The sequence below is a fragment of the Oryza glaberrima genome, chromosome 5 (genome assembly GCF_000147395.1).
Source record: "Oryza glaberrima chromosome 5, OglaRS2, whole genome shotgun sequence".
Taxonomy (NCBI): Eukaryota; Viridiplantae; Streptophyta; class Magnoliopsida; order Poales; family Poaceae; genus Oryza; species Oryza glaberrima.
Genome location: NC_068330.1, coordinates 2,284,914 through 2,299,789, shown reverse-complemented (window position 1 = coordinate 2,299,789; position 14,876 = coordinate 2,284,914). Strand labels below are relative to the sequence as shown.

Sequence of the window (14,876 nt, the reverse complement as noted above, 5' to 3'; positions counted from 1 at the left end):
GCTCAACCAGCGCTCTCCTCGCCACCACCTCCCCGCGCCGGGTCACCAGGGGTGCCTGCGTGCACCTCCCTGAACACTAGGTACACGTTCGCTAGAAAATGCATGATCGATTTGTTGTGCATATTTTACTTGTCTGGTTAGGGATTGGCCATTTATTTCTATTGTTAATTTTGGAAATAATAGTTCACTCATAATACTATATATGTCTAAAAATATGTTGTTTGTCAATAGATGGCTCCTCCAACCTCGTTTTCAAATCCTTTAGAGAAATGGATTTACCACAAAAGCAATGAGTCAATTTTCTTTATCAACTGCATACCCAAAATGGATCATCTTAATGAAATCAGAGGTATTGTTGCTAATTTGAAAACTGTACCGGAGGAGCTTATAGAGGAACGAAGTACAAAAGGTAGATGCTGTACTGGTTTTGTGGTGTCAGAGAAGCCCAAAGAACTGAAGATACTGAGTTCGGCTCACTGTCTAGACCATCTGTTCACCAAAGGAAAACCGAAATCAGCACAAGAGCTAGATAAATTGTATCAGATTGTTGTTATTTGTGATCACTGTGAGGATAGCTTTCGCCAAGATAAGGCAGTGAACAAACAGAGGCGCTATTCAGAGGCAAGAATTACTGAGATAGATTGTGGAAAAGATCTAATGCTTCTAACTGTCGTATGTGTAGCTGGGCCAAAAGGAAGGGCTTGCAAGCATTCACATCCTGCCTTGGCTCCAAGTAAGATGACTCTGCAATCAATGGAGAAGGTGTTAATGGTTTCCTGGCCCCCTTACAGACATAGGACAGTTGCTGTTGGAGAAGTTTCCAATTGTTCTCGAGAGTATGATGATATAAGTAGAACAAATCTGATTGGGTACGACATGACTTTGGTTGAAGTTAACATACCAAGTGATAAAGGGGGCTCAGGTTCTCCTTTGCTTGATTCTGCCGCAGATTTTGTTGGGTTGCTCCATGGAGGGGCAGATGGATGTTCCTGGTTCATATCGTTACCTGACATTTGCAATGCTTTAACTGATTGGGGTGTTATTGTTACTTAGCAAATATGGCTGTTAAGAGGTAAATGTACAGTTTTTTCAGGAGTTCTTCAAATTGTTGAATTGCAACATTTCTCTTTCCGTTTTTGTTTTGTTTAAAGCTTACACATTATCAGTAGTTTTATGATGCCTTGTATTCTTTGCAGTGTTCCCTCAGCGCTTATGTTGCTCGTCGTCGTCGGAATCCCTGGATCAGTTTTCTAGCCTCACACACTTGATTTTGGGCAACTTGACCATGTAAGAAAGAGCATCAGAAAACATTTTGTGATAGCAGCTGGCCAGAAATGAAAGGAAGATACATTTTATCTTTTAGGACATATTTTTACTGTAATGAGCATTCACCTCCACATTCAGGGGGACTTTTGGAGAATTTATGTGGGAGAGGCATTCCCCTAGTTGTAAAGCATTATTGGTTCTGTTTCTGCACTTCTATCTGTTTGGTGAAGATGATCTTATTTTTGCTTCAGCCTGATTTTAGTTTTCATTGGCATGGCCGCATGGGCTTGGTTTGTTATGTACTTATGGCATTGTTTAGTTCCAAACTTTTTCTTCAAACTTCTAACTTTTTTATCACATCAAAACTTTTCTATATACATAAACTTCCAATTTTTCCATCACATCGTTCCAATTTCAACCAAACTTCCAATTTTAGTATGAACTAGACACACCCTATGTTGAGATGGTTCCTTTCATTCCTTTGTTTGGTCTTACGCTCGGTGTCTGCTAGCTGCAATTGATGAATTCTTTCTTCCCTAGCTGCACTACAGCCTGAAGCTTGATTGGCAGATCATCTAAAATATTCATACCTGCACTGCCAAACCACAAACTGGGCTTCTCAAGAGTTTCAAATATTTGTTTTCTCAGTTCTTTCGCGTGTTTAGTTACAAAATTTTTCTTCAAACTTCCAGCTTTTTCATCACATCAAAGCTTTCTTACTCACACAAACTCTCAACTTTTCCGTCACATCATTTCAATTTCAACCAAACTTCCAATTTTGGTGTGAACTAAACACGCCCTTTATATTATTAGGATTGGCCTCTTTCTTCAAGACTCAACTTTCTATTAAAAATTAAAAATATCGTTAATACAAATTTCTGTTTAAAATTTCACATCTATTCAAAAATCAAATTAAAAAATAAAATGTTAGCCCAAGTCTCTGCAGGCCCATCCGGCCCAGCACGTCCCGACGACTCCACGCAGAGGAGGAAGGAAACCCACGAGGGCACGAGCCCGTCGTACACCCGCCGCCGATCACGTCGACGGAGGCGGCCGGAGCCCACTCTGGCAGGCCGTGCGATCTCACATGGCGCCGGTGGAGACGCGGTCGAGGGCAGGAAGGGGGCGGCCGGCGGGGTCCCGATCATCCCCTGTGCGCCGCCGGGACGGCGGCGTGGCTGCCTCTCCTGGCTCCCAATCGGCGGCATCAACAGAGCGGAGGAAGAAGAACCGAAGTTCGAATAGGAATTCGTCCGATGGGAGAGGTGAGGACGGGAGGCCGGCGAAGAAGATACATCTGGAGGAGGAGGACGAGGAGGAGAGGATGCCACTGGAGGAGGAGGCCTCTGCTTGCAGTTCTCCGCTATGTGAGCCATACATACCTCGAGTGGTGATTGGATGCAATGCCAAGGGCAAGGAGATTCATAAGCCAATCGAATGTGAGGAGTTGAGGGCACTTGATCTGTGGGAAGCGAAATACCAGGCAAAAAGAGGTTTGTTCTCTCTCTTTAATTTAGTCCTGCACTGGGAATTTTGAAGAAGAAAAAAAATAAACAAGTGAAATCTGAATTTAGTTCCTCTGTAAGAATTTTGAAGAAAATTAACAAGTTGTTCTTGTGGATAAAAGTGCAAAGAAGGGGAGGACTGAACATGTGTTAAGAACTTATTTCTTTAATTTAAGGGGAGGACTGAAAATGTGTTAAGAACTTATTTCTTTAATTTAGTTCTGCCTGCAGTAAGTTTTTTGAAATAATGAGTGCTTCTCTCCTTTCATGTATACTAACTAAGTGTTCAAAATCACTATCACTGACTCAATAGCTCCCCTTCCATGTAGATCGGCAAATGAACTTGTGCACTCTAAAACCATGCATACCTCCCACATGCCTAGTCGATCCGAAGCTTCTTCACATCCGTGAATCTTCAACTGAAACTGTTCTTCGCGCTGCCAAGTTTGTCATGGATCTTTCATCTTCTGTAGGTAAACACCATCATGTCTTATTCATGAGGATTAAGGTTTACAAATCTAATTGACTGCTAATATGTAAATGCATTTTCAGATGGTAATCCACTATCACAGTGTTCTGGTTTCATTGTCGATTGGGATGACAAGAGCAAGACGGGAATTATCATGACATCAGCACTTCTTATTTGCAAAAAGTCTTCACACACAGACGATTGGAAATATGCAAGCCAATATGCTACTGATGCTCAGGTGAGTTTGCATGGGAAATACAAATCTGTTTCCAAGTTCTAGACTATTACATTTTGCCAATACAATGCTCCATTCATATGGTTTAAGGTCTTTTTGGGGTGGAGGGAAGAGGGGGGGGGGGGGGGGGGGGGAGGATAAACTAGATGATCCATACCTGCGTGCCTACGTATCAATGGTTCCCAACCCATAACTACTACTCTCCTTATGTACCATTCCTACGTAACTCAACAGAAGAGAGTAACAAGTTCTCTCCCTATGGACCATTCCTACGGAACTCAACAAAAAAGGGTGAAAGTAACTAGTACTTGCCCTATGGACAATTTCTATGTAACTCAACCGAATAGTGAGAAAGAATATCAATGGAATATATGGGTTGCTTATCCTAAAAAACCGTCTTGCTTTTACTTATGAAAGATTGGCTCAATAGAGTTACAAACAATGGATGGAGTTATGCGGAAACCATTAGATTTATATTTTTTGTGCCTGCCATGGGTGGTCTTTGTTTTCCTTTCTATAGACAACCTATTTATCTTCCTTCTCGCTAGTCGCTATTGGTCCCAATCCTCAGCTCTACTGTCTCATATATCTCGATGATGGTTTTCTCTACTATAATGTGATCATGTGTATCTGGTGCTGTTTAGTTTCCATGCTAACCAAATATAATGTCATTTTGTGCCTACTGTTTCAGGTTGTTGTGCACTTTGTGGATGGTACCACTGTAGAGGGTCAATTTCTCTATTGTCAGGAGCATTACAAGATTGCTTTCTATAAGATTGTGCTGGATAAACCCACTCACTTGCCCTCTTTTAATAAGGGAGTAAAATGGGCTGAAGAAGTCTTCATACTGGGAAGAGATGGAAGTTCACATCTGAGGATAAGCCATGGTAGGGTGCAGTATTTAAATGCACATGTGAATGAACGCCATCACTATATGTACATTCATGGTGTCGATGCAGCTTCTGAGGTACAAATAGATTGCATTTCCTATTTAGGTTATATCTCGTATAATTCATTTTTTACATGTTACTAATTTGAACAATGTCAATTTAATTGTAGTACTACAACGGGGGGCCAGTCATTGACTTCAGAGGAGATGTTGTGGGCATGTATAACCTCAGTACAAGGGGGTCTTTTATTCCTTCTAACATCCTACTTAAGTGCTTGCAGTTGTGGAAGAAGTTTCAGTATGTCTTCTTTTCTCATTTGTCATGATGTTGCCAAATTAATTTATTACTAATCGAGCGTGTTCTGCAATTAAAAAAAAGAAGCTTATTGATTATATTGGTTTAATCTTCATAAGATAGTGGGAGCCATCCAACTAGAATATCAAGGCTGTCCAACTAGAATATTAAGGCTGGTTTGGATTGGAGACAGGAACTTCAATAATAGCATCTAGATGTTTTGTTTAATATTGTTTTTTGGCCGCACTATTAATATATGGTTCTAACTAGTAGAAGTTCTACCCTACCAAATTCGGTAGTGCCAAAACCTTCCCATAATATTTGTAATACGATTGTTTGTACAGCTACATCCCTCGACCACATCTTCAGTTGAAGCTCTGGGGCATCAAATTTCTTGAGCCTGCCCATATAGAGATAATATCTTGCAAGTGCAACATTGATGATGGTCTTATTGTTGAAGAGGTAAATATTGTTTATTGCTGCTATTTTAGGGCTCTTGTTATTTTTGCTTTGGACTTTCATTCTCTTTTCTTGAAATGCCTACTTTTGCATATTATGGAGTAACTATGTTCAATTTTATCATAGGTGTCAATAGGTTCTTGCGCTGAGAGACTTGGGGTTAGAGTTGGTGATATTATTGAATGCTTCAATGGAAAATGTATTTCTTCTACTGTTGAGGTAATATGTTAGTATGTTTCTAAAAGGTTTGTTAAGTATCCTACAAGCAAAATAAAAGTAGCATTACATGATGTTCTAATGTAATTTCTGATTGTTGGTTTTAGTTAGAAAATATGCTGCTGCAGATCTTGGAGGATCATTTTGATGAAGGAAATAGTCTTGATTCTACAATAGATATTGAGGTAAGTTCACTTTATGTTTCTAACACCAAATTGCTTTATTTGTGTTATTTGTGCCTTAACATGAGACAATAATTAGCAAATTATTGACTCTAAGGAATATATTCTATCATCTTTATAGATTGGAGTATTCCACACACGCAAAGGTGTTCGGAGCACACTGAATTTGACAACAAATGTATCTGACAAGGGAGAAGTTGTTGTAAGAGGTGTGTTTCATGCCCTTCACTTCAATTCTGGCCCTATTTTAATGATAATGCCAAGGGCTTCTAAATCTTGAGTTTGTTGCCCAACTCTAAATCTAAGTTTTACATACATACGGTGCACTATACCCAGTATGGTAGAGATCAGATGGATATTTTGGAAATATAGGTAGACTAGAGTACTAGACAAGATTTTAGTGTACTTGGGGCACTATGGCTTCATATAATATATGATCTTGAAGCATTTGAGTTAAATATTTCTTGGACTACAGCATTCGGGGTTGATGTCGTGTTGTGCTGTTCTATTTTTCATTTTTTCAACATAAAAAAACTGTATCTCTGAGCGCACCTTTTTAGTTGAAATCATAAAGCATTCTCATTAGCCAAGATTATTATTATTATTTTTTAGGCGATTTACCCATCACCGGAGAAAAGATTTATACAAGTTGTCCAATTGACCAAGCAGATCCAGGTCAGCTAGCTTTTCTTTGTCTTTTGTAACATAATATGTTGTTGCCAATTATATTATTTATGTCTTGTGCATTTTATGGTAGGTTATTAGCCAATCTATGATATATTTTCAGTAACTCTGGTCTAAAAGGTTAGTTTTTTTGGCCAGACAATTCTCAAATCTCTCTCACGGGTAGAACATCATCATCACCAAGATCACTTGACCATGAAGATTTAGGTAGGGAGTCTCTACCTGAATTGCATCATTGCATGAGATGTGATACGATCTGGTGTCATTCTTTGTTGTTGCTATCTGACCATCTGTTCAGATTTTATCTTCTATAAATTGCTGATAAGTTGAGAGCATTGTATTTTGCTGAAATATGGTACTATTCATTTTCCAGGTTCTCCCCATTCTCCCACTCGCGAAGAGAGGACACCCACCTGAATATCACCAGCTGGACCAAAGCTTCGTTTTAAACTGATCCGTGCTTACTTTTGCTATTATCAACTTGTACATAGATAGTCTCATCATACACAACTTGCTCTTCTACCCCCTGCTAATTGTAATCTCACTATACGCCACTTGCCTCTTTCATTGTACACTAGTGGCTTCTTCTGTTCTCTTCTCCATTTTCTTGGAATTCAACTGTTCTTTTATACTCCTTGTGTTTTTAGGCCATGTTATTTTCTCCAACAAAAGTTAGATAAAATTTTGGATACTCATGGCACGCTTTTTTAAACTGCTAAACGATGCGTTTAGTGCGAAAACTTTCTATATGAAAGTTGCTTTAAAATATCAATTTAATCTATTTTTTAAGTTTGTAATAAATAAAACGTAATTAATCATACGTTAATACCTTCATCTTCAGCAGAAAAGAACATCACCTTAATTTCAATGTCTTCTCGTACACTCCCTCCTTTTTTAATAGAGAATATCATTGACTTTGCATAACATAGACCATTCAGTTTATTCCCAAAAAAATGTCACTTATTTCCTTGTGTCTTATTTTAAATTAAAGAAACTATAAGTACAACTTGTACTTTAGCATGTTTATACTAATTTTTTTTAATAAAATGACTGGTCAAACGTTAATTTAAAAACCAACGGCGTCATCTATTTAAGAAAAAAAAAACACAGAGGTATTATCTTTTTTTATTCCTTAACTATGCAGTCATAGCTATATGTGTACATGGAAATCTTGTCCGTGGAACATATCGTTATTTGCACACATGAGCTATGCAAATAACCGTATGCCACAGTTGACATCTGATCGAGTGTTTATTTTTACAAAAACACAAATTTAGCCGAATGAAACTACGCTAATTTATCCCGATACACGATGCTTAGTATAATATGGAGAAACGCCCAGGGGTCTTCCGGCTAGCTTCACAATTTGGTGGGATAGACGATTTGGGTTCGAAGTCTCATTCTTTTTAATTATTTCACTCATTTTAATTATTTGATATTTGGTCTTTACCTAATATTCGCGTTACGCTTAATATATATCGTGTTTGCCTCGCCTCCATACCACCCATAGAAATCGTTACAGGAGGAAAGCAAAATTATTACTCGTATTTTAGAGTAAATTTGACGTTGCGAAATCGTTAAAAAAGAGGGAATAATATTATTACCCGTATTGGTAAATTTCACATCTCACATTGTCCAGGTAAAAATAAATTATCCCGGAAGAAAACAGTAAAATTCACATTGAGCTGGCAACATTTGCCAGGGAAAAAAAAATAAAACAACCCTTGCACTGTTGGTCTTGGGCCGTCTCGTCGAATGTTCCGATAGAGCTCGATTTATCTCAGCCCATTTTGATCGTGGCCGTCCATTCCATTCCAGTACGATCGGATGGTGCAGCGCTCGAATGGATCCACGAGTTAAAACCCTCTTCCTCTCTCTCTCTCTCTCTCTCTCGCTTCGTCTTCCTCCTCCACACGCAGCGGCAGCGCCACCACCACCTCCGCCGCTCTCTCCACTGCGCCGCCGGCGCCATGAGCCTCCTCAGCAACTCCCTCCTGCTCCAAGGTACACCCGCCCTCCATTTCTCCTAGGTCCGAGCCCTGTGCGTGGTCCAAGATCTCCTTGACCTTTTTGGATCTGGCTGTGCAGGGCGGTTGCGCCATGCGGCGGCTTCAGGGGTGGCGGCGGCGGCGATGGGGCGGCGCGGGGTGGCGACGTCGACGGAGGAGTACAATCGCCGGAACTACGCCAACAACGTCTCCGAGTACAACACCGTCTTCGGGTCCCTCACCGCGCAGCGCAGGCACGTCTCTCGGTTCTTGCATGCCAACTGTTCGACGCAATGCCGAGCGCTGGCATGCTTGTTGAGATGGCTTAGTTGTGATTATTTTTTCCTGCTTCCTCGATGATTTAGTTTGTACAAGAGCACAACGCTCGCTAGCCTAAATGTGGCCATTCTGCAACCGGGCATGCTACCGGCCAGAATGCCAGATGAACACAATTATACATGGTGTCGATTGTAGACCATTGTACTATTTTGCACACAAGGATTTTTAGTGCTGTACAGGAAGCATTCTTGTTTCTGGTGGCTGTCTTTGTGCTGAATGTAGGTTGATTCACTCGTCTGTATTTCCTCCAGTCTGTCTCAATACAATACGCCAGTGAGCATGGGCAGCTCTAGTGCCACAGTTTGACCCTAAGTACTTATCACTGAGCCTAGGAAGCTAGAGTGCCTTAGTTTCACCTGAATTACTTGCAAACCATCTAAGTTCAGAAGTTAGTACACATGTTTGGTTTGTCAAGTTTGTAGCTTTCTTGACCAAAATATGCACATTTTATAATGTCAACTTCCATCTTGATTTTATAAGATATATCATATATGGTCAACGCTTTTTTCTTATACAATACTCCCTCCTTCCCAAATTGATTATTATATAATGGAATTCAAAATTTCTCAAATTGATCATCATATAACTGCATGAACACAGATTTCATCAGAATACATTTAATGCAACATGGGAGAATGTGTGCATGCTAAGGAGTAATTGACATGGTGTTTTAATCGATGCATGCATTGTGGGAGAATGTGTGCATGATGTCTTGATTGATGTGTTTTAAATTATAAATTATCCTTGGTTTTGGTGCATAAACATATATGATGATCAATTTGGGAAGGAGGAAGTATTTATCAGTACATTTATGCAATTGGTGTATTTGGCAAACACTTTTTCACCTTATGTTTGCCACATTAAGCTATATCTTTTGGTTGATAGCCATTCTTGAGAATTTATTTATGTAGCTTGGACTACCAACCATTTGATGCCCTATGTTGATACGTCCATGTGTTTTGTTCTGCATGATTGTGCCATTGTGAGTCTTTGTTTTGTCGGTAGCAGTTCCATGGTAGTAACCTCTGTTTGCTTAGGCTCTATTCTTTATCAAGTCTGAACAGAACTTTTGCATTGTTTTTAGGCACTACCTATTGCGTGATGCTTATGATGACATGATGCTTGATGGGGTTCAGCCTGTGCGGGACACATTCCACAATCTCATAGTCGGTGCCATGAAAGGCAGCCGGCTACAAGATGCATTCTACTTTCGTGATCAGATGAAAGAAATGGGTTTGCAGCCTGATGTTAGACCGTGTCTTCTTTGAATTAATTTCATCTCTTGTTTAGGGTTTTGTGAGATTGGTTGGGCTAAAGGCATTATATTTTGTAGGTTAACCTTTACAACTTCTTGATCTCAACTTGTGGGAAAAGCAAGAACTCAGATGCAGCGATCATGGTTAGACAATAATTGAGTTTTTGTTATTGTGGTCATGTGGTGCTGTTCTCCTATTTGGAATGTATTATCTTTGTTCCTATGCTCACTAATGCTTTCATCTTGCTACCTGTAAAAGCTTTTAGAAGAAATGAAGGCACATGGCGTTAAGTTGAAAGGTGAAACATACATTTGTCTTTTGAATGCACTTGCAGCAACAGGGCGTACAGATCAAGTGTAAGGGTTCCTCAACATTCTTTTGCTCAAACAGTAGACCACGGCAACAACTGAGGCTGAAATATAAAATCGTTTGGTCTATACACATTGTGGTTCACTATGCATAGCATGATTTCATGAAGTACTGAATACCATCTAGCAATGAATAAGCCAAGGCCTAATTGACATTAATAACTCATTACCTTTGTTATTTCTGTTCACTTCATCCGAACTGCTAATCACTCTATTGAATCTGCATGGATCTGCCTGATTGAGCATGCGAGGAAAAAATGTAGAAAGATATTACAAAATGTAAAATCATATATAACTTATGTTTTGAATTTAAGAATATTGGAATTGTTAGTACCAATGTAACCGATCTGGAGGTTGCAGTACAATTAACTTGCTGTTACTTCCATGCCAATACATCCATATTAATAGAAATGTTACTTAACGTACTACAGTTTCTACTTTAACCATTTACCCTTTTGTGAGAAACTTCTCATAAATATTTTGTTTTGACAGGTATGCTATAGTTCGTGATATGACCGCTGCTGGGCTTGGATTAAACAAGTTTTGTTATGCTGGACTAATAACCGCATTCAAGAACAAGGCACCAACCACTGAGGAGACTATGACAAAAGTATGTTTTGCATACATGGGCAATTATTAGATGGATGTATTTAACATGTTCAAACAGTTAATTTGAACTACAATTTTTTTCTATCAGATTGTCGAGTTTGTTCAGCAGTCAAAAGGTTGGAAAAATGTTGAAAGAGTATCAAAAGATAGCTCCGAAAATATAATGATGAATGTGTCAGAGGAAGAGCTTTATAACCTGCCAACAGCTGAATATGTACATAGACGAGCATTTGTCTATAAACAGATGACAATTTATCATGTTGCTATCAATGCTTGTGCAGACCTGAAGAGCAAAGAGGTGTGCTTATTTTGCCTTTGTGTTACCTTTTTTGCATTAACTAATACTCCCTCCATCCAACAATACAAGCATTTGAATTTTGTCCTAGAATATAAGCATTCCTACACTACTTGTCACATGAATCACCTCTCACTTCTCAATCTCTAATACAAATTTCTTCCTATATTACCCCCCCCCCCCAACCATCTCCCATCAAATGAGGGGCACTAAAATCTTTTCTCCTCAACCTTATTTGCTAAACAACCTAGAAATGCTTATATTGTTGGACGGAGTGAGTTCGTGGTTGCTGTTCAGCAGCCTCAACAGTTGACATAAATGTTTGCTTTCGCATACCCTACTGTTGCCCAAAATCTTCAACATTGAGTTATATGTCCTAGTTCCATGAAGAAGTTCAATTTACTTTGCTATTCTGCAGACACTTGAAGTACTTCTTGACATGCTTACTAAAGATGGATTTACTTATGATGCCTTCATTGCGATGCAAGCTATGAGGTAATCTATTCTATGGATGTTTACCATTTCCTGATATAAGTTTTAGTGCCTGAACAATATGATGTAGTGATCAAATTGCATTGTTAGTTGTTCCAGAGGTGTACAGTATAGAAGTATGTCCCACTATGCCCTCATTATTATTGTTAAAGTATGAAAGAACATTCATCTTTAAAAAATATCTGGTGTTTCTCTGCTCTCTAAATTTTCAGTCTTGAGTATTATATTTGCTGAAAACCTTCTTGAGTACACATATATTATAACTGTTCATATCAAAGGATCATTGCTTTTTTTAATGGATTCCTTTTGGGAATGGTATATTTTCTATTTTTTGGGCATGTCTGTCCTTGTTTTGCTACCCCTTCATGTGTCCTGTTTTATTGTACTACCAACTAGTTTCTGATTCTAGCTGCTATTTTGTTATTCTTTTAACTGAAAAAGGTGTTATCTTCAATGTGGAGATATTGATTCCGCCGTTAAGATTTTTGAAGAGTACACAAGCTCAAAATCCCCGCCTGCAGAGTTGTATGTGGTGAGTAAAACCCTTAGTAAGAAGGGAAACTTTTGTTGAGGAAGTGATTTTTTTTGGCAGGGAAAAAAGTTAAGTACAAAAAATATGAAACAAGTTTGAGATCATTAATCATTAACCATAAGTGCTAACTGTATTCTGAAAGTACAAAGTTTATGTTTAGTACCTAATCCCTCTACAGAGTAAAAAAAGACCGAGTCGATAAGGTAGTGTAGTTTGCACGATCCTACTATTCTTATGTCATAAAAAAAAAAAACAAGTTTGAGATCAATCACTGTTAAGTTCACACGATTAGCTTACCTCTTGTGTTCACTACATCAATTCCTAGTGGCTTCATGAAATTTAAAAATCAGTTTGATCATTGTCTTGTCAAAAGTGATACTGTTACTTTTTTGGTTGACAAGCAACATAGGTTTGGAACTTTGGATTCCTCTACATAATTTACAATTCTAGTGAATAACAGGTTTACTATACAGTATACACTGCTGAACCTACTCTGGTTTTGTGCCGTTTCTAAGCTTTTGAACTGAAACACAAATTAAGGCACTATACCATTTCTTACATTTTAGTTACTATATAGGATTTATACTATCTGCTTTCTTGCTTATTAGTCACAGTAGCGTTGTCTTTTACAGCACTGCTAAATAAATAAATAACTTTTACCATGGTGGAGCTCATTGAGGATCTACATGGAAATCATAAAAAAGTAGTCCATTTCAGTTGACACTCTATCTCTTGTTTCGAACTTTGTGCTCTCATATATATTTGTGTGTATTCTATGCATAATTGGCATGCAGACACTTGCTGAGGGAGCTATGATTGGGCATACACCAAGAGGAATGCAACTTGCTCAAGAAACCATAGTAATTTTTCCTTCTGTTTTGGTTTTCTAGTTTCTCCAACTTAGAAATTCAATTTTTTACATCTCAGAATATTTTTCAGGAGAAGATGACTTCGAGAAATTTCTTCTTAAACGCAAGGATGGGAACTGATCTTCTACTTGCAGCTTCAGGTGAAAAGGTAAGTATCACAGCTACCACCCTCCTGTACTTGCAAGTCCTACAAATGCTAATGCATCTATTTGAAGAAAACACAATTATTTTACTTATGTCATATTCTTGAAATGAATCCAAATAGCTTCCCAAATCACTTACGGTTGAAACTCTGTGGATTCTTTCAGACTGGTGGATATACAATAGCAAATTATGTCTGGGATCTCATGCAAAACCGCAGAATCACTCCATCACTTCCTGCTGTTGAAGCATACTACAAGGGTTTGAAGGTAAGCTCAGATTTTGCAATATTGTGGCTAGTATGTTTAATTCACCCTGGAATCACCCATGATATTGTTTCCTTATATTGCATTGAGTAAATTCATTAGCTGCGTACCGTCCTGATTTTTTTTTTGAAATCATTGGATATTTACATATCATAGTATGCTGACCTAAAGTCACTGTTATAAACTACTAGTATAGGGAGTTTTATTCATGTTTCTCTCTTTTTATTATAATTACATCTCATCGTCCCTTCTTTTCAAAATCAGGAACGTGAAATTCCTTCCGATGATCCACGCCTCATGAATGTTAGCCGTGTTTTGGACAATCTGAGCATCCGTTTTGGACCAAGGAGAAACAGTAACGCACAGGCATAATGTCGTCGTCACTAATCCAATGCGAGTTAGATTGTGTGTTAATAAAGCTGCTGGATACATCATCAATATGTTAGGACTTGAGAAGATCAACGAACTGAAATTAGGATAGCGCAAAGCAAAGATGAAACCATCAAACGTGATGACAAGGACAACCTGAAGGATTTTCATCCGCTGTCGCCGAAAATCTGATTCTCAAGTTATTTTAACTTGGTTACTGTTGTCGGAATGTTACTTATCACACTGGTTTAGAGAGTTTATTCTACTGAGTAATTTGACATTAGATGTCCATTCCATTGCTACCTTTCAGGCTTCAGCTGCGAGTGTATCTGAATGGTCATTTCTCAGTTTGACAAATAATTGTTGTGAGCTCAACTTCAAAGAATCCGTGGAAGAATTTTATGCAAAGGAATATTATGACTCCCTGGTTCATGTCTGCTTCTTGAAAACGCTTTGCTTCGTAGAAAAAGGAGAAGTGATAATTATGAAAACAATGTTGCTTTCATATTAACTGCCAAGATACCATCGTGCTAATAACATGTAGTATAGCCTAGTCTGACACGTTGTACCAGCTTGGCAATTCTTTTGACTATAATTATTGGCAAGGCTTTGTATTATAATAATTCAGAGATAATATTCAATTTTAGAATTTTCGAACAGACTAATTTTAGAGGCTTTTCTTCGTCACTTATGTTGCCAGCCCTTTTTCACTATTGCTAAGAAGAAAAGTGATATAAAGTATCTTAAATTATCCTTAAAATCTGAACTTTGAAATTCAATCATTTTGGTTTGTAATTTGCTGTACAACGCTACAAATTTATACTTCTTCCGTCCCAAAATATAAAACCCAATATTGGACATGTCCTATTAATACGACAAATCTAGACAAGTAGCGTATCTAGATTAGTAATACTAAGACATGGATAGCGAACATGTCTAAGGCTGTGTTTAGTTCCCTTCAAACTTCTAACTTTTCCATCACATCAAATGTTTGGACACATGCATGGAGCATAAAATGTGGATGAAAAAAAACCAATTGCAAATGCCAAGACGAATCTTTTGAGGCTAATTACGCCATGATTTGACAATGTGGTGCTACAGTAAACATTTGCTAATGACGAATTAATTAGATTTAATAGATTCATCTCGTAG

General features: G+C 38.3%; 3 protein-coding genes across 3 annotated transcripts; all 3 read left to right on the top strand.

Moving 5' to 3' along the window:
* Positions 1–231: 231 nt before the first annotated feature.
* On the top strand, positions 232–1,600 carry LOC127774920 (uncharacterized). The gene is made up of 2 exons (XM_052301209.1): positions 232–1,072; positions 1,197–1,600. Exon 1 carries the CDS (start codon positions 232–234, stop codon positions 1,051–1,053), a length of 822 nt encoding a protein of 273 aa, XP_052157169.1. The 3' UTR covers positions 1,054–1,072; positions 1,197–1,600.
* Positions 1,601–2,242: 642 nt separating this feature from the next.
* LOC127774504 (uncharacterized) lies at positions 2,243–6,794 on the top strand. The gene is made up of 12 exons (XM_052300762.1): positions 2,243–2,759; positions 3,101–3,244; positions 3,324–3,478; positions 4,167–4,442; positions 4,535–4,662; positions 5,004–5,121; positions 5,245–5,337; positions 5,442–5,519; positions 5,638–5,725; positions 6,129–6,191; positions 6,339–6,407; positions 6,574–6,794. The coding sequence occupies exons 1-12, from the start codon at positions 2,354–2,356 to the stop codon at positions 6,615–6,617; spliced, it is 1,662 nt and encodes a 553-aa protein (XP_052156722.1). The 5' UTR covers positions 2,243–2,353; the 3' UTR covers positions 6,618–6,794.
* A 1,249-nt stretch (positions 6,795–8,043) lies between these two features.
* On the top strand, positions 8,044–14,147 carry LOC127774479 (pentatricopeptide repeat-containing protein At4g35850, mitochondrial). The gene is given in 14 exon segments (XM_052300737.1): positions 8,044–8,079; positions 8,081–8,204; positions 8,289–8,442; positions 9,612–9,774; positions 9,861–9,926; positions 10,042–10,139; positions 10,644–10,761; positions 10,849–11,058; positions 11,474–11,550; positions 11,989–12,079; positions 12,874–12,939; positions 13,019–13,096; positions 13,257–13,358; positions 13,620–14,147. Coding segments are annotated over 14 exon segments (1,491 nt in total). The 3' UTR covers positions 13,728–14,147.
* The last annotated feature ends 729 nt before the right edge of the window (positions 14,148–14,876 follow it).

Excerpts from the sequence above, each read along its gene's own strand:
- LOC127774920 (XM_052301209.1), top strand. The coding sequence starts at position 232 with ATGGCTCCTCCAACCTCGTTTTCAAATCCTTTAGAGAAATGGATTTAC.
- LOC127774504 (XM_052300762.1), top strand. The coding sequence starts at position 2,354 with ATGGCGCCGGTGGAGACGCGGTCGAGGGCAGGAAGGGGGCGGCCGGCG. Across the intron at positions 5,726-6,128 it reads GGGAGAAGTTGTTGTAAGAG|GCGATTTACCCATCACCGGA; the intron begins GTGTGTTTCATG and ends ATTATTTTTTAG. Across the intron at positions 6,192-6,338 it reads AATTGACCAAGCAGATCCAG|ACAATTCTCAAATCTCTCTC; the intron begins GTCAGCTAGCTT and ends TTTTTTGGCCAG.